A 23,240-nucleotide genomic window follows, 5' to 3' on the forward strand; every position below is an offset into this window, starting at 1 on the left:
GATAGCCAGATAAATTGCGGTAGAGAGTTCCAGAGGATGGAAGAGGCTCTGGAGAAGACCTGGAGACTAACATGGGAGGAGGAGACAAGGGAGCTTGAGAGCAGGGGGTCTTAACCCCCTGGCGGTATTCCCGAGTCTGGCTCGAGGTGGATTTTCAGTACCAAAAGCGGTAACCCCGAGCCAGACTCGGGATCGCATCGCAGGATCCATGTAGAGGTTACTTACCTTGTCCCTTGGATCCTGCAATGTCTCCCCGCTGCGATCTGTGAGCTGCCGTGTCTCACTCGATTCACAGTGCCCGAGCTCCGTTCCCTGCGAGCGTTGCGACGCACGGGGACGGAGTTCGGCGCCAAATTCAAAAAGTAAAAAACACAGTATAGATACAGTATACTGTCAATCTTACAGATTACAGTACTGTATCAAATAATTACACATCCCTTTTGTCCCTAGTGGTCTGCCCAGTGTCCTGCATGCAGTTTTATATTATAAATACTATTCTTTCTGCCTGGAAACTGGAGATTGTCCATAGCAACCAAAAAATGTCTGTTCACGTCAAAAGTGCTTTTAGACCAGCTAGAAAACAGTGATAATAAATTAGAATCACTTGCACAATTGAGCGATAGTGATTCGTGGGGAAATTCTTCATCAAACACTAAAAGTAATGACAGCAACAATTCTGCAACTGAGCAAATTTCAGTGTTTTTGATTTGATTACATTAATGAATATTTTTTATTATTATTATATTATTATTTGTTATAATTATTTATAGTTATTTATTATATTATAATTTTTGATTTAGTTTTTCAAACTTTATCATACCCGGGATTTCTACTTGACTCTTGTTTGGACAGATTTAAGTGAGTTATTTCTAAGAATTACAGGTCTACAATATAAAACGCCAAATTTCCGCGCAAAATAATTGTACCGCTTTCAGCATCAAAAATCTGAAATAATCATACCGCCAGGGAGGTTAAGGGCACTGGAGAGGACGGGTTGGGTGATATTTGGAGACAAGATTGGTGATTTAGCTCGGGGCAGAGTTGTGAATAGCATTATATGTTGTTTTTAGTATTTTGAATTTAATTTTCTGGGCGATCGGAAGCCAGTATAGGGATTGGCGGAGAGGGGTGGCAGACACTGAGCAGTTGGTTCATGATTCTGAAACAGTTTTTGATCCATCACAAAAAGCATGCTCTTTAATAAATATAACATTTTTGTAATCACAATTGGTTTAAAATGTTAGCACATTCAAAGGTGAATTTCAGGCAGATATAAAACGCATAAACAAGGTAATGTTGTATTCATTATTACACCATTACATTTTTAAAATGCCAACAGTGCAAGTACCTAAATGTGGCTGGGTACCAACCACTTAGGTCCCAGGAACACTGGGCATGTAGCCCTGGTGATGGGGCTGTAGAATTTAGCTTGGGAAGGGAGGCATAGGTGCCCCATCCAGCCCCACTGCTGGCAGCCTGTCAAACTCAATGAAAGTCTAACAGCTTCTGCTGCTGCTAAAGAGGGCTGTGCCTGGGTCTAGGGATGAATGACTGTAATACAGAGAATCTGTGTTCTGGGCATTTGTCCCCGGGCGCATACTGCCTAAATGTTCATATCACTAGGTGCACCACCCAGGTCTGTCCAGCTGCAGCAACTGTCAACTTTTCATAGAGTTTGATAGGCTGATGGATGTGGGGCTTGACTGGGCACCTGTGCCCTCTGCCCGCAGCTAAATACCAGAACTTGAACTAGGGCAGAGAGAAGCAGCACAAGTAGCCAACAGTTGTTCTGCAGTGCAAGGAGCACAGACTGACAGAGAATGTAGCTCATCTGTGTACTGCTTCTCCTTTTAATGTCCATTCACAGGCTAAGCAAGGACCAGAATTGTAAGTGTTACTGGACTGCAGCAGAATAAACTTACGTCTCTTGACCTGCCGGACAGATCTTTTGGCAGATAAAGCAGCTCTCATGTGTGTACTTCATCTGTATATTTAGCTGTTTGCCTAAAATTCAGCTTTAACATGCTTGGAATTTCTTCTTGTGAAGTGGAGCTAGTTGCTTTTTCTCTTTTTTTTAGAATGTTTCTTCCAGTTCACAGCACCTCTTAGGCTTCAATAGCAGTGCAAGAAATACATTTATGTCTCTGTTACTATTCTGAACTGATACAAGAATGAGCAATGATAGTAAAGTCATACATAGCCCAGAGGCAATATGCCAGTGGTATTGTCAAGGCAGAACTGAAATGAATAGAGAAGGAAGATGTTATTGTGGTAAAGTCATAAATAGTAGAGAATGCTGTACAATGTTCAGCAAGTGATGTATGGGTTATTTTTAAGGGTTAAAGACCTACACTTAAAAGTTCCCAAATTGTTATATTTATATAAAAATGTGTGTGTGTGTGTTTTGTTTTGTTTTTTAATCAGATACTTTTTTATTAGAAACATTTGTTTACAATTTACAACTTATAACAATACTAATACATACAATACATGCCCACCGAACAACTAAAATTACACTTACAGAAAAAAAACAATCCTAATAAACTATGCAACTTCCAGATTATGCATTCATTGCTACCTTAGACCTACCATCTAAGCAATGGGTTAATAATTACCGTTTTCATAATAACTTTAAAATCTTATAACATAAGTCTTTATACTTGTTTAATAAATATGGTACTTCTTAACACGTATATGTATTTCTGTCGCCTACACAGGATCTATCACTCTACTAACTTTCATTCAACTCATCGGTAGGCTGATCTTATTCATGCAGACAGATTAGAGTCTAAACATTGTGATCAAATCTTTTTGTGTGTGTACTTGTATCTGTTTAATATGAGGAACAGCTGGTTGAGGCAGTTTCTGTTATAAGATGACTGACGCCTGTCTCAAAATTGTGCTACTGCATTTCCACCATATCATAGGCCCCCTGATGAAGTCTGCGAGTGGCCGTGCACACATTGCTCAGGCATGGTCCAGAGTTGTCACAGAGCAAGCATAGGCAGCTAATGCGGAAACTAGAATTATAGCAAAACCCCTTTTTTTCATTTTGGATACAGTATGGGAGGGTTATAAAGCCTGTCAGCCTTTTTATTGTTATCTGTGTCCCATGGGGGGGGGGGTTATCTTCAATTCCTGTCCTATAGCCAAAACAGGAAGCGAGAAGAAATCTTTGCAAATTAAGAGAATCTCTGGGGTCCCTGTCTCACCAGATCTAGTGTCCCCAATTGAAGATTTTCCCCTCTATTACTCTTCTGGGGACAACCCAAAATGTGGGATTTTCTTTTACCTTCACTTTCAATGATAATTGTAAACAGGACAAATAGAGAGGGTGAATCTTCAGAATGGGGGCCACAGACAGCAATAAAAACCAGATAGGTGTTCTAATCCATCTTCACTCTATCAAAAACAAAAAATGTTTTGCCTTTAGTTATACTTGAAGTGCATGTGTGTAGACAGGAAGTGATTGAAAAAGAAAGGAGATCAGCCACACTGGGGGATATTTACTAAAACTGGTGCACACAGAATCTGGAATATAAAAAAATTGTAAAAAAAAAAAAGTATTTTATGAAAAAAAAAATGAATGAATGGATGTTCTTTGACCACTTACGGACCGCCCACCATCATTATACGGCGGCTGTTTGAAGAGGAATAGCATTGTTATGGCAGCAGATAGCTTTGCATACTAGAACATTATGAGAGACTTACCTTAGAATGAAGCCCTCCAGTGCCGCTCTGTCACCTCTGAGAGGGCCAACCCCTTCCCCTGGTCTTCCTTCCGGGTTTGTGTCTTCCAGCTACATGAGTGGCCGGGGGCCCGACGAAGTCACTCCTGTGCATGCACGTGGGAGCCACCGTTTACGGCACGGGTTCTGAAGGTCCGGCACGGTATGCTGGACCTTCAGAGCGCATGTGCCGGTAATGTCACTGGCCGCGTGCACTCTGCATATCTCCTAAACTGTGCAAGTTTAAGAGGTATTCAAAGTATCTACAGGTAAGCCTTACTATAGGCTTGCCTGTAGGTACAAGTGGTAGAATAGATTTTACTACCACTTTAAGGTCATATATATATATATATATATATAGTTTTTGTATTTGAGTGAGATATAAATAGATTGGGGTATCACTTAAACTAAACACTAAACGATATTCTGTATCCAAAAATAATCAATACACATCCACTACTTAATGGCTCTGTAAACTAATTTTCATGAAATTATTTCTTAGACCTCTTGCACACGATACACCTGTTTGAGCATCTGCTTTTTCAGACATTTGTTTTTCGTATGTATTTGTGCCTATTTACGTGCATTTTCGCGTGCATGTGCACAACTTATTCTCACGTTCACGTAATGGGCTGTATTTTAGCTCTGTAAAAAAATAAGCTGTACTGAGCTTCTTCAAGCTGCAGTGTGCAACAGGCCTTATTGTAATATGCCTATGCAAATGTGTGCAAATGGCCATTTTACATATTGTGCAAAACAAAAACGTGAGAATACGTTTTTACGCGTGTGCGAAAATACATACAAAAAGAAAAATGTCTGAAAAAGTAGATGCTCAAACAGAAGTATGGTGTGCAAGAGGCCTTAGGCTTTATTTTCATCTACTGTTTCAGACTTTTTTAAATGTATTTTTGTGCAATTTTCACACACATTTTTCACGCACATTTTCACACATGCGCGAAACCTTGTTCTCATGTTGACAATGTCAATGGACAAATCTGTGAGAATGTGTGCATGAATGCACACATGAGGTGTGAATTACTGACCAAAACTGCAGATTTTTCTATTTTAATTTTTTTACTGAAGAATGAAGTAAACGTTGCTTGTTTACACGCCTGTGTGCATAAGCACATTACAATTAATGGGCTGTATTTTAGTTCAGTATAAAAATAAGCTGTACTGAGCTTTTTCAAGCTGCAGTGTACAAGAGGCCTAAAAGGCTATTTTTCTATTTTTATTCTTTTTTACTCAAGAATACACGGCGCTTGTTTATACACCTGTGTGCATAGGCACAATACAATTAATAGGCTGTATTTAAGCTCAGTAAAAAAAAAAAAAAAAAACAGCATACAGACGATCGGTTTTCCCGATAGGAATTGGTTTCGTCGGAAAAATTTAGAACTCCGTCAGAATTTTCGACGTAAAAAGTCTGATGGGGCATACACACGATCGGAATGTACGATGAAAAGCTCCCGTCTGACTTTTTCTGTCTGACATTCCACTCGTGTGTACACGGCATTACTGTGTTTTTTTGCCTCCTTGTAACATCCTCCATGGGCTTCCGAGCCTCTCCTTTTTCCCTCCTTTCCATTTGATTGGAATGAGCAGTGAATGTTAGTTGCACTCTACTATGCACGCTATTATGCCCCATACACACGGTCGGATTTTCTGATGGAAAATGTTCGATGGGAGCTTTTTGTAGGAAATTCCGACCGTGTGTAGGCTCCATCGGACATTTTCCATTGGAATTTCCGTCACACTAAATTTGAGAGCTGGTTCTCAAATTTTCCGACAACAAAATCCGTTGTCGTAAATTCCGATTGTGTGTACACAATTCTGACGCACAAAGTTCCACGCATGCTTGGAACCAAGCAGAAAAGCCGCACTGGCTATTGCACTTCATTTTTCTCTGCTCGTCATGATCGTTGTACGTCACCACGTTTTTTGACGTTTGCAATTTCCGACAAGATTTGTGTGACCGTGTGTATGCAAGACAAGTTTGAGCCAACATCCGTCAGAAAAAAACATGGATTTTGTTGTCGGAATGTGCGATCGTGTGTACGGGGCATAAGTCCCATAGTTCAAAGTGCTTTGTTCACCTCGGGAACAAGCAAGAGAGGGTGGCTAAATTCCTACATATAGTGGCACTATGGAGAATAAACATAGCCACGTACTCAGATCACAGCAGCAAAAAAAAAAAAAGAAGTGTGTACATTTGGAGGAGGCTGAGAGCAATAGAAGGTACGTTTTTTGAGCTAAGACTACATACTCGAATAGAATTCTGATTTTTTTAAAGCATGATTTGATGATTAAAGTAAACTTCACCTTCTTCAATGGTGTAACTCTCCACTCTTCTAGTAAATCAACCCCCTGCCTCTTTTAATTCTAGAGTGTATTTTTGTAGCTCTCCTCTTTTTCTGCTCTTTCATACCGTCAGATGAGGATTTTATAGAAAATATATGTTGATCTGCTGTCAACACTTTGCTACACTACTCTATAATCACCTTTTTACAATGTGCCTTGTGGAAGGAGAATGTTCACTTGATTTAAGAACAAAGCTTCCTCCTGTTATATTTACATGGAGTCTTTTATGTAAACACATCCACATCTCATTCTGATGAATCGAGTGAGATTAAAAGAACCCAAAATTGCCATGCTTATTTGTATGCATTTATTCTACAACGGCTGTGCTGTTTAACTATTTAGAAGAGAACTCAGGAAAGCAGAATAAGTAATGATATGCTTGTCTATAGACAATGTTATGTAGCGTGGGCCTTTCATTCAATATGTCCTGGTTCTATGTAATGCATCATTTCACATTGGTTTGCTGCCATTAGGGACTGCCCATATCTAATGCTATGAGATCATAGCTTGGCTAAGTCTCATAACCAATGTTTTAACTAATATAGAGTATATTTTTGCTTTAAAACACTAGTGCGATTGTGTTGAATATGACAGTTTCATCACAAACGAATTGACCATTCTGTTCACTCCTGAAAAACAAACAGTCAAATTGGTCCCTAGACTCTTGAGCCTTACCCATAAACCCCAATTTAAACCTTTAAATTTAAAACTTAAAGTGGTTGAAAAGGCAGAAGGTGTTTTATCTTAAAGTGTTACTAAACCCACAACAGTAAAATCTGTCTGTATATACAGAATAGCATGCTTGTTATACTCACTGTGGAACCTAAGGGGTTAATCCTCTGTATTGTATAAAAAGGCTCTTTGATCCTCTATGCACAGATCCCCCCCCCTCCTGCAGAGTCTCTCTGGGCAAGGCCAGATAAGACAGAGTCAGAGTTGTCCCCTTGCACATGCTCAGTTTGGTTTCTATTGCTGGAGAGGGACATTTCCTTGTTGAGCTGAGCTTTTCAGGTCACATGGTATTGGCATCACACATGTGGGCATGTTTACAGATCCTAAATGACAGCTCAGTCCCCCCCTTCTCCTCCATGCCCAGTAACTAAAAAAAAGAACACAGTGGGTGGGATGTCACATTTTGATCCATGGATGATCCACCTCCCATAACAGCATAAGCACAGGCTGTAGTGGAAATCTCCTCCTACCTGAACACTCAGCACTAGGGAAGACCCTACAGATGAACTATTTTCATATTACTGGGTTTTGTAACACTTTAATGCATTCTATGCATTAAGATAAAAATCCTTCTGTGTGTAGTAGCCCCCCTCAGCCCCCCAATACTTACCTGAGCCCCATCTCTATCCAGCAATGTCCACGAGTGCCTTGGTTTTCCAGGACTCTCCCTCTTGATTGGCTGAGACGCAGCAGCGGCACCATTGGCTCCCACTACTGTCAATTAAACTCAGTTAGCCAATCAGGAGAGAGAGGGGGTGGGGCCAAACTGCTTGTATCAGGATAAATACAAGGAGCTGCTGCTCGGCTCAGGTGCCCCCATAGCAAGCTGCCTGCTGTAGGGGCACCCAAAAGGAGGGAGGGGCCAGGAGCTCCAGCCAGGGACCCAAGAAGAGGAGGACTGGGGCTGCTCTATGCAAAACCACTACACAAAGCTGGTAAGTATGACATGTTTGTTATTTTAAAAGAAAAACAAACGCAACTTTACAATCACTTTAAGGTAAACACCCTCACCTTATAAAACAACCCATTCTGTTTAAAATAGAAAGGAAAGGAAAAACATTTGTGTATAGATATCCACTTGCAGCCAAATCACGTACCTAGTACGTCTTTTGACTTCAAGTGGTTGTACCGGGGTGATGCCTGCAGCTGCAGGCATTCTGCGTCTCTCTCTGGCTCTCCCATCCCACCGGAATCTCTGTTCTCAGTTGAGTAAGGAGCTCAGAGAATGGCTGTGCGGGGGGGGGGGGTTTAATTATTGGAGGAGAGCAGGCTGAGTTTCCAGCACAGCCAGAAACCTGACTACATTGTGCTCTAATGCCTAGTGTGGCCCATTTTTGATAGGAAAGTAGAGGGACTGGCAGGAATACCAGGTATTTCACACAAAGGAAGCAATACAAAGAGAACAAGATACTTTTTCATACAAGTACATTGTACAGCAGACACATATAATGAATGTGACATGTTGGGTTTACATATTCTTTAACATGGAACTGAAATCATTTTTTTTTTTTAATGACCCTCATTTCCCTCATCAACATTTAAAGTTTAAAAAATAAAGACCTTAAATCAAAAGCTTCTATGGTGGCAGCCAGCAGACCTCTAGCATACCTGCTCCAATTACGTTACTCTCCATAAGTCGGGTGCATAGAAATGAATGGGCAACTGGAACATCAATCAATTGACACATTGCTATCTTTGATGAAGCATGGTAAGGAGAGTGAGTCCACTATGGATCTGCTGCCGGCCAGAATAGAAGTTTATGTTTTGAGGACTGCATAGCATTGTTTAGGTTTTTTTTGTAATACAGGCTGGGTGGGAAAAGGAGGGCGGTCTGCCAAAAAAATGTGGTTTCAATTTCGGATTCACTCTAACTTGTACTTAACCCTAGAACCTTCCACCAAAGCTTGAAGCACACCTTAAACCTAAAAATAGCCAAGTCTTCCTTTCAGTAACGTTCTGGAAGAATACATTCTTGGCATGTCATGGTATGCAGCAACAGTATAATTTTTTAGAAAAGATCCACCTATCATCATGTAGCCTCCCTGACGGTATTCCCGAGTGTGGCTCGGGGTTAAATGTCAGCACCATTAGCGGTAACACTCAGGATTACACTCAGGATTACATCTCAGGATCCTGGTACAGGTTACTTACCTTGTCCCCAGGATCCTGCGATGTCCCCCCGCGCTGTCTGCGAGCTCCGAGCGCTGCCCGAAGCCTCTCTGTGTCAGGCTCTGTTCCCTGCGAGTGTCGCAACGCACGGGGCGGAGCCTGGCGGCAAATTAAAAAAATGTTTTAAATCATAACACATACAGTACTGTAATCTTACAGATTACAGTACTGTATGAAATCATTTCACTTCCCTTTTGTCCCCAGTGCTTTGGCCCATGCCCTGCATGCAGTTTTATATTATATATACTGTTCTTTCTGCCTGGAAACTTGAGATTATCTATAGCAACCAAAAAGTGTCCCTTTACGTCAAAAGTGGCTTTAGACCAGCTAGAAAACAGCGATAGTAAATTAGAACACTTGCAGAATTGAGCGATAGTGAATCGTGGGGCGATGTATTTTATTATTATTATATTATTATTTTTTTAAATTATTTATATTTATTTATTATATTATAATTTATGATTTTGTTTTTCAAACTTCATCATACCCAGGATATCTACTAGACTCTTGGTGGACAGATATAAGTGTGTTATTGCTGAGAATTACAGACCTACAATATAAAACGCCAAATTTCTATGCAAAATAATTGTATCACTTTGAGACGCAAAAATCTGAAATAATCATACCGCCAGGGAGGTTAAGCCATCCTTGGGCTCAAGTAAGTGACTTTGCTTAGGGTGAGATGATTTCATCAGTATGCTGCAGGAAGGAGGAATCATTCTCATCTTCCTACCCTTTGTGATCAGATTGCAACAATGTAACTTTGTAGCAAATCACAAGGTGAAAGGCTGCAGTAGGTGCTGATCTATATTTGTGAGCACAGACCAGAATTGCACAACTACCAGGATTCATATGATTGTGTCATCTCAGGGTCGACATCTCGATCCAGTTGCTGAATTTGGATAACGCCTGAACAAAGTTGACACTGTCTTGACCCTGTCTTTCTGGAGAGAAAAGCAGATGAGGGCATTGTCAGGGGAAGTACTGTGCTCTATGTGAGAAGTAATAAATACCTATAAGTGTTACATTTACAAATGACTTACATGCATGACCTTAAACTGGTTGTCAACCTCTGAAATTAACAATGAGCAAAGCATATCCTTCTATATGAAAAATACCAAGACTTCAGCTCAAAGCGCATTTTCTATGGTTATGAACTGGGTTTGACTTTCTCGACAGGCTTCGATATCCTGGCTATAGAGATAAAGCATCCACCCCTGTTGAGGTCTTTGAAAACCATTGGACTTCACATGATTTCATTATGATGAGTGATGTTTTTGCAAATGGATGTTACTATTGTAGTTACTTTTTTTAAATAAAGTGTTTTGTGAAATAATATGAAGAATATATCTGATGTTATTTATATTTTAGGAACAGATAAATACCTGATGACTTACCATTCTTTTGCAGTTCTGTACTGTTGAAGGATTCATAACAGCTCTTGTAGATGAATTTCCAAAGCTGTTGCGCACTCGAAGAGAAATATTTATAGCTATTGTCTGTGTGGTCTCTTATCTTATTGGGTTGTCAAACATAACTCAGGTACGTATACATAAACCTGAAAATCTACTTTACCTACTTTGTAAATATGCTAATGTCCTCATACTTATCTACATATGATTTTACTACTAGAACTCCTCAGCACTAGTCCTTTATAGCATGGTTTACCATTACAATCATCTATTCAGTTTTATCATGCTTGAAGATTACTATCAAAATAACTTAGGAATTTGTTTTGTAACCTCTGCCTTTTTAATTCCTCATATTGTGGTATTCTGTACATGGATCTAATCCTAAAAGATATTTACATTTACTTGCTGCATTGCTTCTTCTATGCTAAAACTGATGTGAGCTGCACAGTATATAACTGGTGGCTGCAATCAGTTTTGTGAAATGCCATTGGTTATTTACTGGCTGTAGACGCAGCAAGAATTTTCACATATTTTTTGCACTACATGATGCAGAGAAACCATAATATCCAGTTTAAATAAATATACACTGATCAGCCATCATTTTATGACCACCCACTTAATATTGAGTAGGTCCCCCTTTTGCCATAAAAACAGCTAAATGTTCTACCAAAGTAGCCCTGACCCATCAGGGCATGGAGACCACTAGACCTCTAAAGGTATGTTGTGTTATCTGGCACCAAGTTTTCAGTAGCAGGTCCTTTAAGTCCTGATAGTTGCACAGTGTGGCCTCCATGGACTGGACTTGTTTTTCCAGTACATCCCACAGATGCTCAATTGATTAATATCTGGAGGATACAGAAGGCCAAGTTAACACCTCAAACATGTTGTGAACCACTTTTTTGCAGTGTGGTAGGGAGCATTATCCTGGTGAAAGAGGCCACTGCCATCAAGGAATACTGTTTCCATGACGGGGTGTATTTCGTCACCAACAATGTTTAGGTAGGTGGTACCTGTAAATTAACATTCACATGAATGGCAGGACCCAAGGTTTCCTAGTAGAACTTTGCCCAAAGCATCACACTGCCTACTTTCTTCCCACACGGAATCCTAGTGTCATCTCTTCCCCAGGTAAGCAATGCACATGCACCCATCCACATGATGTAAAAGAAAATGTGATTCATCAGACCAGGCCACGTTCTTTCATTGCTCAGTGGTCCAGTTCTAATGCTCATGGACCCATTGTAGGCACTTTTGGCTGTGAACACGGTTCAGCAGGGGTACCCTGACCAGTCTGCAGTTACACAGCCCCATACAGAACGACGTTTAATGCCCATCTTTTCTGCTTTCAATACATCAACTTCAGGGACAACATGTTTACTTGCTGCATAATATATCCCACCAACTTTTAGATGCCACTGTAATGAGATAATAAATTCACTTACCCTGTCTGTGGTCATAAATGTATGGCTGATCAGTGTATATACACAGCTCAGTATAATGCAATACACTTTCTTAGCTCTGGAATTGAGGGCACTAACCATCTGGCTGGAATGATCTTAACATGCTCTATTTAAAAGGTCTTACTTTTTTATAGGAAATTTTATTGGACTGAGCAGTGCTAAAAAAAGCTACTCATATCAAATAAATCTAATGCAACCTAGTATGGTAAATCTATTTTGTCTTACAATGAGGCATAGGTTTGACAATACAAAGACTAAAGGTCCCCCTTAACACCCATGCCATTTTAATGCCACGTACACGCAGTCGGATTTTCCGAATGGAAATTTTCGACGGTAGCTTGTTGTCGGAAATTCTGACCATATGTAGGCTCAATTGGACATTTTCCGTCGGAATTTCCAACAAACAAAATTTGACATCTGGATCTTAAATTTTCCGACAACAAAATCCATTGTCGTAAATTCTGATCGTGTGTACACAATTCCAACGCACAAAGTTCCATGCATGCTCAGAATCAAGCAGAAGAGCCGCACTGGCTATTGAACTTCGTTTTTCTCTGCTCGTCATACGTGTTGTACATCACCGCATTCTTGACGTTCCGAATTTCCAACAAGATTGTGTGGCCGTGTGTATGCAAGACAAGTTTGAGCCAACATCCGTCAGGAAAAAAACATGGATTTTGTTGTCGGAATGTGCGATCGTGTGTACAGGGCATAACTCGTCTTCACTGTACTAGAAATTAGTTTTTGGCTGTTTCTCTATTGGAGAGATTTTGCATCACTTAATAGGTATCCAAATGACAATTCATCTGTAAAGAACATTATAACTCATTATCATTTTTAATCCAGAGGAGCATTCTTGGGTCCTAGACATTAATTCATAGTAACCCCCCCCACTCCAAAAAACAAAACAAAAAAAGGCCCAAAGACCTAATTTCTTCAATATATAGTCTTTTTCATTTATTATATTTCCTCAAACCCCACCAATAAAGCGTATTAACTAGAAAATGAGATTTACTTGCCAGTTTCATGCATAAATCTCAAAGTTAATATCATGCCCTTTATCGTACTTAGAGGAAAGCGTCAGTACGAGATGCATAATGTCCAGAATATATTTTATTTTAATGATGTGTGGAGTAAAGTAACCAATGTTTTTTGGAGGTTCAAAAGGTAAAGAGTAAACTTAAAAAAATAAAATAAATAAAATAAGTAAATAATCAAATAATAATTCGTATAATTGAATATAATAGGTTTTATGAATAGTAAATATTTTACAGAAAACCATATACGCATAAAACATAACCTCAAATCAATTTTCAGAAAAGTGGTTCAGTGCCCCACATTTCCATTGCTTCATAATGTGTACCTTGTCATCTCTATGACCTGGGCCACTAAGCCAAATTCCTTTCTGAACCATAACTCTTGCAGTGACACTACATATTTCTTACTGCTTGTCATCAGCATATTATTCTTGCATATTCTAATATGGAGGCTATATCTAAACATGACATTTTAGATGTTTATCTCAGGCAATCTACAGAATTCAAGGTTTTTTTATGCTATCATCCCTTTCAGAATAACAGAAGGACCTTTTCACAATGTCCTTATGCAAAGAAGTATCCGTTTTAAAAGAAAAAAATCAATATTGCAGAATGGAATCTGAAAGCTTAAAACAAATATGCAGGATGTGGGGAATTACTGAATGTTCTTAGTATGGACACTTTGACAACCAAGATCAAGTCATTGTGGTTTAATGTTCAGAAGTTTGCACTTCCTAATAGTATAATTTGGTCCTTTATAAGTGCTATTAAAGGATAAATGTAATATTTATAACATATGTTGTGTTTTTTTTAGGGTGGCATTTATGTTTTCAAACTTTTTGATTATTATTCGGCCAGTGGAATGAGTCTTCTCTTTCTGGTGTTTTTCGAGTGTATCTCAATATCCTGGTGCTACGGTAAGATGATGGTGTTTGTATACTAAAGATTAAAAGCAATTTTGCTACATGAATCATTTTATGAATGGAGAACAAATAATACATTTTTTTTTACAATACCCCTTATTTCTGGCTAGTTACAAGGCAACCAGAAACCTAAATAGTGATAATACAGATGTTCAGAGACACACATTATCAGTGGTAGGTAGGATTGCCAGTGATCTTGATATTTTCAAAGCAAATGAATAGTAAATATTTTCACCGCTAACAGATGGGACCACAGCTGTATCAACTATTAGGGGACATTTATCATCGCTGATACAAAGGATAGGCTTGTGACTTATTGGTCACTGGCTTGAAATGGTTTTGGATCAGGTTTATTTAAAGTGGTTGTAAAGGCAGAAAGTTTTTTTTATCTTAAATGCATTCTATGCATTAAGATAAAAATTCTTCTGTGTGCAGCAGCCCCCTCAGCCCCCCTAATACTTACCTGAGCCCCATTTCGATCCAGCGATGTTGCACAAGAGATTCTGCTGTCCGAGACTCTCCCTCCTCATTGGCTGAGACAGCAGCAAAGCTCCATTGGCTCCCACTGCTGTCAATTAAAGTCAGTGAGCCAATGAGGAGAGAGAGAGGGCGGGCCGGGCAGTGGTCCTTTCAGGTGCCCCCATAGCAAGCTGCTTGCTGTGGGGGCACTCAACAGGAGGGAGGGGCCAGGAGTGCCAAAGGGGGACCCGAGAAGAGAAGGATCCAGGCTGCTTTGTGCAAAATCACTGCACAGAGCAGAGTATAACATGTTTGTTATTTTGAAACAAAAAAAAAAAAAAAACGAGACTTTAGTATCACTTTAAATGGTTTCTTTTTCAAGTTTAATGTACTAGGCCTTTGTGCCCTCTTTGTCTCTTGTTGTTTCCTGCACAACTGTTTTAAAAGGAAAGTAGAGATAAGACCATGAAATTGGAAGTTGTTAGTACAATGTCTGTCTAACTACATATCTATTCCTGTGACTTTAAATACCCTATAGAATTCCTTCAAAAGCTCCAGATATTTATTATTACTATTTTTTTGTTATAGGTTTTAATTGGGTTTTTTTAGACTAAGAAATGGAACAACATGAAAATAAGGGGCATATACCTAATAAAGGAGTAGAGCCATTTACCTCAATTTAGCTTGCAGATGACAAACGTTTGGATTGGTTTAAAATACTATGGTTAAAAAATATATTTTTGTTAGAAAAGGTGATCATAGGGATATTTCCCAAGAAATGGAAAGCTTCTTTAGTAAATTAAGTTATTTTATTTTTTTATTTTTTTCATAAAGTTTTTATTAAAGCTAAAGGTACATACATGTAACAAATCTCACAATTTGTCATTAATACAACATGACTTTAACAGGCAGTTGATTAAATCACATGAGTTTTAGAGGATTAGAAAAGAGCATATATTAAAGAACATTGATATTCATGACAGATTTGCTCAATTTTTTAGGGCTGTTACTGATTAAAATGTTCGTGTTCGATTAATCGATTCTTTTTAATCGATTAATCAACTAATTTCAATTAATTATAATGCACATACAGATCCAATTCCAATAGACAGAACACTGCGTATATCACATGAGCTGATCTAGGAGGAGGGCGGGACTTTTCTCACAGCTCGGCCAAAGTTTTCACACTCAGCTCAGAGACACACAGCGGGAGATGCCCGCAGACTGTGTATGACAGATAGTGGAGGAGGAGGAGGAGGAAGCGCTGCGCTGCAGCCCCAGCTTGGCCCAAAGCGGCCCCAGGGCAGGCAGCCTACTGATCAAAAACATTTTGATCGATCAAATAAATTAACGATTAATTGAGGAATTAATCATTAATTTCCGCAGCCCTTCAATTTATTATTCTCTACTCAGAGATAACCATGAAATAGGGTTGGTTTGTTAATGTCAATATATAATCTGCACGGTCTATATAATTTTTTAAGAGATATTGTTGTTTGAAAAAAGGATAATGTGTTTTTTTTTTTTTTTTTTTTTTTGTAAAGGGAGGAGGAAGAGGTAAAAATTTAGAAGACAGAGTAGGGGGAAAGGGAGGGAGGGGTGGTGGGTTCCAGAATCCCCTCTCTCTCCGCTAGAGCCTGTACAGGTGAAGTAAAACATTTTGGGGCTTAATCATTTATTACTAATTACTAGGTGAAATGACTGGTCCCTCAATTCAACCAAAGCAACTTAGGGACTGTGAGGAGAATTATCGGAAGAAGAGTTAATTTAGTATATAATTCATTTGAAAGATTATACTAAGAAGAAACTAAAAATCAGTCTTAGAATATGCAGGTGTTGTCTTAAAGTGCTGCCAACTGTACCGTGTTGATGTGGATATCCTTTCCTGTGAAATAATGATGAGTTCTTAAATTTTTTCTATATTAGTAAGTCTGCAATACCATTCCTTTTTCTTTGGGATGGAAGGAGAGCACCAGTGGCAGGGTATGCAGTGTTTAGCTGCATTTATCATAAACATTGCAAGTGATTTGAGGTAATGTCTCTTTGGGATGTCAGTATGATGAAGCAGGTATTGAGCCGGGGAGAATACAATATTTTCTAAAGTGACCAAAAGAATAGTGTCATGTACTAGTTTCCAAAATGTTTAGATTGTCGGACATGACCACCATATGTGTAACATTGATCCATTCTCGGTAAATTAAGGTTTTAATCCAAAAGCTAGATGTTACTTTGTCATGTCATTTAGTTTCCTCTTATTCCTATTCATAGAGCCATAGCTGCAGTAATAAGCATTGGAATTCTACTATCTGGCTTATTAAGTAAGACAAGAGCAATGTGGTATTAATCATCTAAAATCTTGTTGATATGGGTTACTTCCTGGTGCACAGTATAACATCATTGAATTTATCACTGCCCCATATATGCCCCTGAATAAATCAGGAGTTTTTGTGGCATGCCCAAACATTTGATACAGTAATGTAATCTGTAAGATTACAGTATATTGTATGTGTTATGTTTTTTGTACTTTTTGAATTTGCCGCCTGGCTCCAACCCCATGCGTCACGACGCTCGCAGGGAATAGAGCCAGGCACACAGAGCATTGGGCGGAGGACACAGCGGGGGGATATCGCAGGATCCTGGGGTCAAGGTAAGTAACCTGGACCAGGATTCTGCAATGCAATCCTGACTGTGGCTCGGGGTTACCACTAATGGTACTGAAATGTAACCCCGAGCCACACTCGGGATTACCGCCAGGAGGGTTAATTGAACAAGCTGAGCTTAGAAGCTGATTGGTTTCTATGCAGAAGTGAGCCTAATTTTGCACTCTCCAGCTTTTATAAATAAACCCTCTTGCAAGGGAATTTTACCTTCGCTTAGTGAATGAGGTGAAGATCTGCTGACTTCCATCTTCCAAACACTTGTAAGCAAAAATATTGATTTTTTTTTTTTAATCTTCCCTTGCAAGTTGAAAATTCCTATGCAAAATAAACAGCCTATTAAATCAACCCCAGTGTCTCAGGTTCATGTACATTATTTTGCATGTGATGTACATTGTATTAATTTTGAATGGGCTACCAATGCACCACAAATCAGACAATGGCAAAATGAATGGCATGGAAGTGCCTCACATCATGGATTGTGCATTGCTATACACTGCTGTAATATGACTTCTACATAGGTGTTAAGGTGGCCTTTAAGCTTATTTACTGCTCATTAAAACAGAACTAAAACCTCTTATCCCCCTATCTGTCAATGACGGTGCAATTTTAGTCTGTATTTGGATCTGTAGCTGCCCTTGTGCTATACACATGGTCAGCTATGACACTAGCTATTTGAAGGCTTGAAAGAGCTGACATAAGTACACTGGCAATTGTCACAGTCTTTACCTGCTTAGTGTTCCTAGCCTGGCAACAATTCTACTTTGAAGATTTGTATGAAGGTGCAGTATGATTGTGTAAGAACAAATAGGACTTTGTGGAAATGGTAGACTAGAAAGTAGAAAACATGAAATAGTAGTTTTCATTGTAATGGCATTGGCATGTTATACATAATTATGTTGGTCCAGTTTGGACCAATGTAGCTATATCTATGTCATACCTAGCCATAAGCTGCTGGGAGATGGAAATCAGCTTCAGTGACCTCCACTTGCTTCCGGGTCCCGTGCTCAGCCGTTAATAGATTCTGAAATACAGATCAGTCCTATTGGCTGGAATGTACAGCTTCCTGTAAGCTTTCCTGGAATTTTGTTTTGTTCTCATCCCATAGCATTTAATTATTAGATTTTTGTGGACCATTGTAGGTTATTCTTGGCTCTTTTGAAACCGTGTACTGCATGTTACTATTTTATCTCTTACCCTTTATTCTCTAAATCATAGGCTTTGATAATTTCCTACTTTTATACTGTATAATTTCTAGCCTTGATCTAGGAGGAGATTATGTTGGGTAAATTAAAAGAGAACTACAGGCATCCCTTTTTAGTAGATGCTGGAAAGTAAACACACCTAACAATTTTTCTACCTCCTATGGATTTTGTTGATGAGATCTCTGCACTTAAGTTCCTTGGTCTGCACCCCCGCTGTAACCCTATGGGAGGTTCTAACCTTCCCTGTTGGATTTTTTTTAGCAATTTTATAGCATGGAGAGTAGAAAAGGAAGGCTGGAACATACAAAAACTTCTATGTGGACAGGAATAGAGTCTGGAAATACAGAGGGATGCTCTTTCTGAGTATCCATGCCTTTTAAGAAGTCAGTGACTGACCCATTCCATCATGCTTCATTTATAGCTATAATAATGTTTTTAAAAACATAATATTCAAGTATTTTGTGTCGGACCTTTAAATAAATGGTAACTTAAAGGGTAACTATGTATATTTTCAAACAACTGAAAGTAGAAGTTGGGGCTAGAACTAACTAAGCCTATAACTACTCCCACTCCTACTGCTCCCAAAACCCTTGCCACCCCCCTCGTCTGACACCTATACTAACTACACTTAAAGTGGAATTCCAGTCATATTCTAACTGACCCTACTACTACCCCCATTCTAAATCCTCGTACACACGATCAGATTTTCGGACGACCGTTCGTCCGTATGATGCATGCTAGTCTCATATCGAAAGTGAAGAGGTTACTCACCATATGAAAATTCTCAGAATACAACTTCAGAAGTGACGTAACGAGTTGACTAGTTTTGTATGTATTCTTTCGTTTCTGAGCATGCGTAGTCTTGCTCTTACGATTTTTTTGTACGAAAACCGTACTAATTAAATGAAAATCAGACATTGAGTTCACATACAACACAAATAGTCTGCACATCCAGCTTTTGTTGGACGAAAAACCAGAATCGGCTGTCGAAAGCACCATTCTAACAATCTAAAAATTGGCAGATCGTTCGTGGGATGAAATTTTACTTCTGATTTTCATATTATGTGTATGGGCTTTCAGACTATTCTATCTACCCTGTAAAAGAAAAGATGTCTATACTTACCTATTCAGAAGCCACTCTGGTCTATCACATGATCGGGTCCAAACTGCTCTGGTTCCGGTCAAATGATCAGGTCCCAGCACCAGCTTCAGTGGAGAAGAGAGACAGCTGACAGTGGCTGCTCCATAATAAGCCTATGAATGATGTCATTGCCCATTGTCACTGCCTCTCTTCTACTCTGAAGCAAGAGCTGGGACCCAATCATGCGACCAGATTGGAGTAGCTTAAGAATAGATAGGTATAACCTTCTTTAATTTTACAGGGTATATATAATAGTCTTAGCATGGGGTTGGGAGCAGGCTTAAGCCTAGTACATGCCACTATTTTTTTTTAAACTCACAGCTCTGGTAGGAGCCGCTGTAAACGATCTGATGCTATTGTGTTCTGACAGGGGGACGACCCCCCAGCCAGAACACTCCAGTCAGCGCTCTCAGACAATCGGGAGCCAGTTGGCTGCTGGTTTTCCAGCATGCTCATCTGACAGAAGCCAGCTTCTGTGGGACCGGTTGCCATACACATGGGCCGAATGACAGCCGGTTTTTATTGAACCAGCTGATGTCGCCCGACATTCGTCTGTGTGTACTAGGCTGAAGGCTTAGTTAGAATTTGACTGGAATTCCACTTTAAGATCTAAAATACTTTATGTTTATGAGACTTAAGTATTTATTTACAAAGTGAGGCCTCCTATAATAATGTATGTAAATGTATCAATGTAGATAAAACAAAAAAAAGGTGATAAGTAACCCTACGCTATTAGTGTATATAACCAAATAAAAGTAAAAATATGAAATGTGTCAATGAAATAAAAAATAAATATTATTATTACTACAAAAAGGTACAAAGTAAGCTCATTCAGTGGTAGTTCACTGCATGTCAGGTACAAATAGAGTAAATCAGAATATTTCTAGGTGAATCGCCATTCACTGACTTACTTGCAGTTACATATGTTAGTTTACATTATGTGAACTGCATAATATCTTACAAAGAATTTTCTTTACATTTTTTTCTTCACAATTCATGATTCTGTCACCAAGTATGTGACAACTTTGGCCTTCAGCCAGGAGATCTAATCTGCACATATTTAAAGTGGTTGTAATATCTTAAAGTCTAAGTTCACCCTTTGAAAACAAAATAATAATTGCATCTTTTTTTTTGCAAGTGAAAAAAGGTACATCTATTATTTTTTTCTAAGAAGCCTGCAGGGCATTGCAAACTCTCAGAATAATTGTCCCATACCTCCGATACTTGAGAGAGAAAGATCAATGAACTATAAGATCGCTTAGCAGTGCCCTCATAGTTCATTGAGAATAAGGATGAGCTCAGGCGTGTTCGCAAACAGCACGTGCAGAGCCCGTCAGGAAGTCGGCACTGCAGAGCGCTAATCACAAGCCAAGCAGTGAAACATTGTCCCGGTGTGCGGCTGCAGAGATCAGGAAATGTCTCACAGCCTGTGATTAGTGCTGTGCAATGCCGACTTCCTGGCGGGCTCTGCATGTGCTGTTTGCGAACACGCCTGAGCTCATCCTTAATTGAGACCTACAAGCCATCAGCTGCAATGGCTGACAGTGCTTGTAATCTATTCATTCATAGGAAACTGGGAATACATTTCACGACAATTAAAGCGGAGCCCAGCATGGCCTGCTGCTTTCAAATTGTGACAGCTGGTGCGGGGAGCAGGTATCTCCTGCCACTATCACACAGAGCAGGGTGTGAGGGAGGAGAAGGTGCAGATGCTGGAACATTTTACATGTTCTACCCTAAAAATGGGTAGAATATGTAACATGTTCCAAAAGTGTACTTAAAAGAGAAGTATGGGATTTTTTTTTTTTTTTAGTTTCATACTTACCTATGTGGATGCTGCATCTGTCTCCAGGTACTTCTACACTGAGAACCAAGCCACAGACCATCGCCGATGGCTCGGTTCTCTCAGCTCCCTGAGCAGAGAGCTGCTGACTGTCAATCAGCAGCTCTCCTGCTCTGCGCCTCCACGCTCACTGGAGCGCTGAGCTATGGAGGGGCGGGGAGCGGCCGTCTCAGGCGCTCAGCGGCTCGCTGAGAGGTTGAGACAGGTGTCAGTCCAGGCACCTGGAGTATCCAGACTTCCATTGTCGGAATGATCCAGTGCCTGGACTGATTTGTGTGACGTCAGAGAGCCGACTTCAGCCTGCTCTCTGCTGAAAACGGGTCACAGGAGTGCAAAACGAACTGCACCCCTGTGATTTATAGGAGAAATACAGCCAAATGAGCTTCTCCTTTAACCTTTAAGGTTTTCACCCTAATGCATTCTCTGCATTAAGGTAAAAAACCTTCTTAGTTCAGCTCCCTCCCACCCCCCCTAAATACTTACCTGAGCCCAAAATCAATCCAGCTCTCACTCCTCACTGGACATAGAGGCAGCAGTGTAAACCACAGGCTCTTGCTGCTGTCAATCAAATGCAGTGAGGAAGGACGGGGCCGAGCCACACTGTGTGTGTCAATAGATGTACACAGCCCGGCTCAGAGATTGAGCCCGAATGTGTACCACCATGGGAAGTGGTTTCCTATGGTGGCACATGGGGAAGGGGAGCAGCCAAGAGTGCTGGCAGGGGACCTGAGAAGAAGAGGATCAAGGCCACTCTGTGCAAAACCATTGCACAGAATAGGTAAGTATGACATGTTTGTTATTAAAAAAAAAACTTTAAAATCAGTTAAAAGTCCTTGGTCAGGTATTCAAAGGCAAAAAAAAACTGAAAAAATTACAAACAAAAATGACAGCAATTAACACAAAAAGCCATTATTTACCGATATAACTATAACCTTCTTCTTTCTTTCAGGAGTCAACCGATTCTACGATAACATTGAAGAAATGGTTGGTTACAGACCATGCCTCTGGTGGAAACTGTGCTGGTCTTTCTTTACACCCATTATTGTAGCGGTAAGATTTACATGATATTTCTTAATTAATAATAGATTATATTTGCCATGAAACAAAAAGAGTGGCTGGAAATAATGCCATCCATAAGTGCTCCACTATGAGGCATAAGTGATTAAGTAAGTGATGTGCCTGGTTCATTGCACGTACAATTAGTGTAAAATCTTAGGCATGTAAAACTCCCACAGTGCACTGCCGTGACTCTGCTCGTTTGGCTCGTGTGTTGGAGAATCTATTTGTAAGTGCAATAAGTTTTTATCCTCAATAAAGTGGTATGCGGTTTTGCACTATAATTTCTCCATCTTGTTTTTAACACATATACCTTAAACCAGGGGTCTCAAACTGGTACTCCAGCTGCTGTGAAACTACAAGTCACATGAGCCATTGCAAGGCTGAAAGTTACAAGCATGAACTCCCACAGGCAAAGACATGATGGGATTTGTAGTTTTGCAACAGCTGGAGGGCCGCCAGTTTGAGATCCCTTCCCATAATGGAGCTGAATGGTTTTACTTACCTGAGCTGTGTGGAGTCGGTCGGGAGTGAGCTGTAGCTGCCTTTGGGAGCATACCTTGGAGTGCTTTTGATTCCTTTTGGGATCAGTGGTTCTGGTAACCAGCTTGTCTGTACATATGAGCACAAAGGTGGATGAGTGGTAAATCTCTTTCAAAGGACACTACCATATTCAGCACAGAGCACCTTTTTCTTTCCGTCCTTTTGCATGAAATAGGAGTGTGTTTGGACTTTGCTGAAGTTTCACAGTTTGAATTTTGTTTATATACATCAGTTTAACTATGGAGATTGTCACATGTTGATTTTGCACTTTTAATTATAATGTTGTGTATGTTGCAGTACATGACACTTTGCACTTTATTCATACTTTTTTTGAGTCATTTAATATCACAGATTCTATCATTGTTTGATATTGCAGTAGATTGATGATTATTGATTTTATGTTTTGCATGAATTCCATATATGATTTTTATGTCATAAGGCAAATTATTAGGGGACAGTGCACTTATTTTCTATATAGTATTGTTTTAGTAGCGTATTCAGGTGCAGCAGTCCA

The 23,240-nt window shown here is 39.7% G+C and overlaps 1 protein-coding gene across 4 annotated transcripts in view; it reads left to right on the forward strand.

Moving 5' to 3' along the window:
* The window catches only part of SLC6A1 (solute carrier family 6 member 1), a 275,099-nt gene that overhangs the window by 244,794 nt on the left and 7,065 nt on the right, over positions 1-23,240 (forward strand). For all 4 annotated transcript variants that reach the window (XM_073592351.1, XM_073592350.1, XM_073592349.1 and 1 more), the window contains 3 exons: positions 10,401-10,532; positions 13,714-13,816; positions 22,077-22,177. In XM_073592351.1, coding sequence (XP_073448452.1) covers positions 10,401-10,532; positions 13,714-13,816; positions 22,077-22,177 — 336 coding nt within the window. The remainder of the gene's footprint in view (positions 1-10,400; positions 10,533-13,713; positions 13,817-22,076; positions 22,178-23,240) is intronic.

Source organism: Aquarana catesbeiana, linkage group LG07, assembly GCF_042186555.1.
Source record: "Aquarana catesbeiana isolate 2022-GZ linkage group LG07, ASM4218655v1, whole genome shotgun sequence".
NCBI lineage: Eukaryota > Metazoa > Chordata > Amphibia > Anura > Ranidae > Aquarana > Aquarana catesbeiana.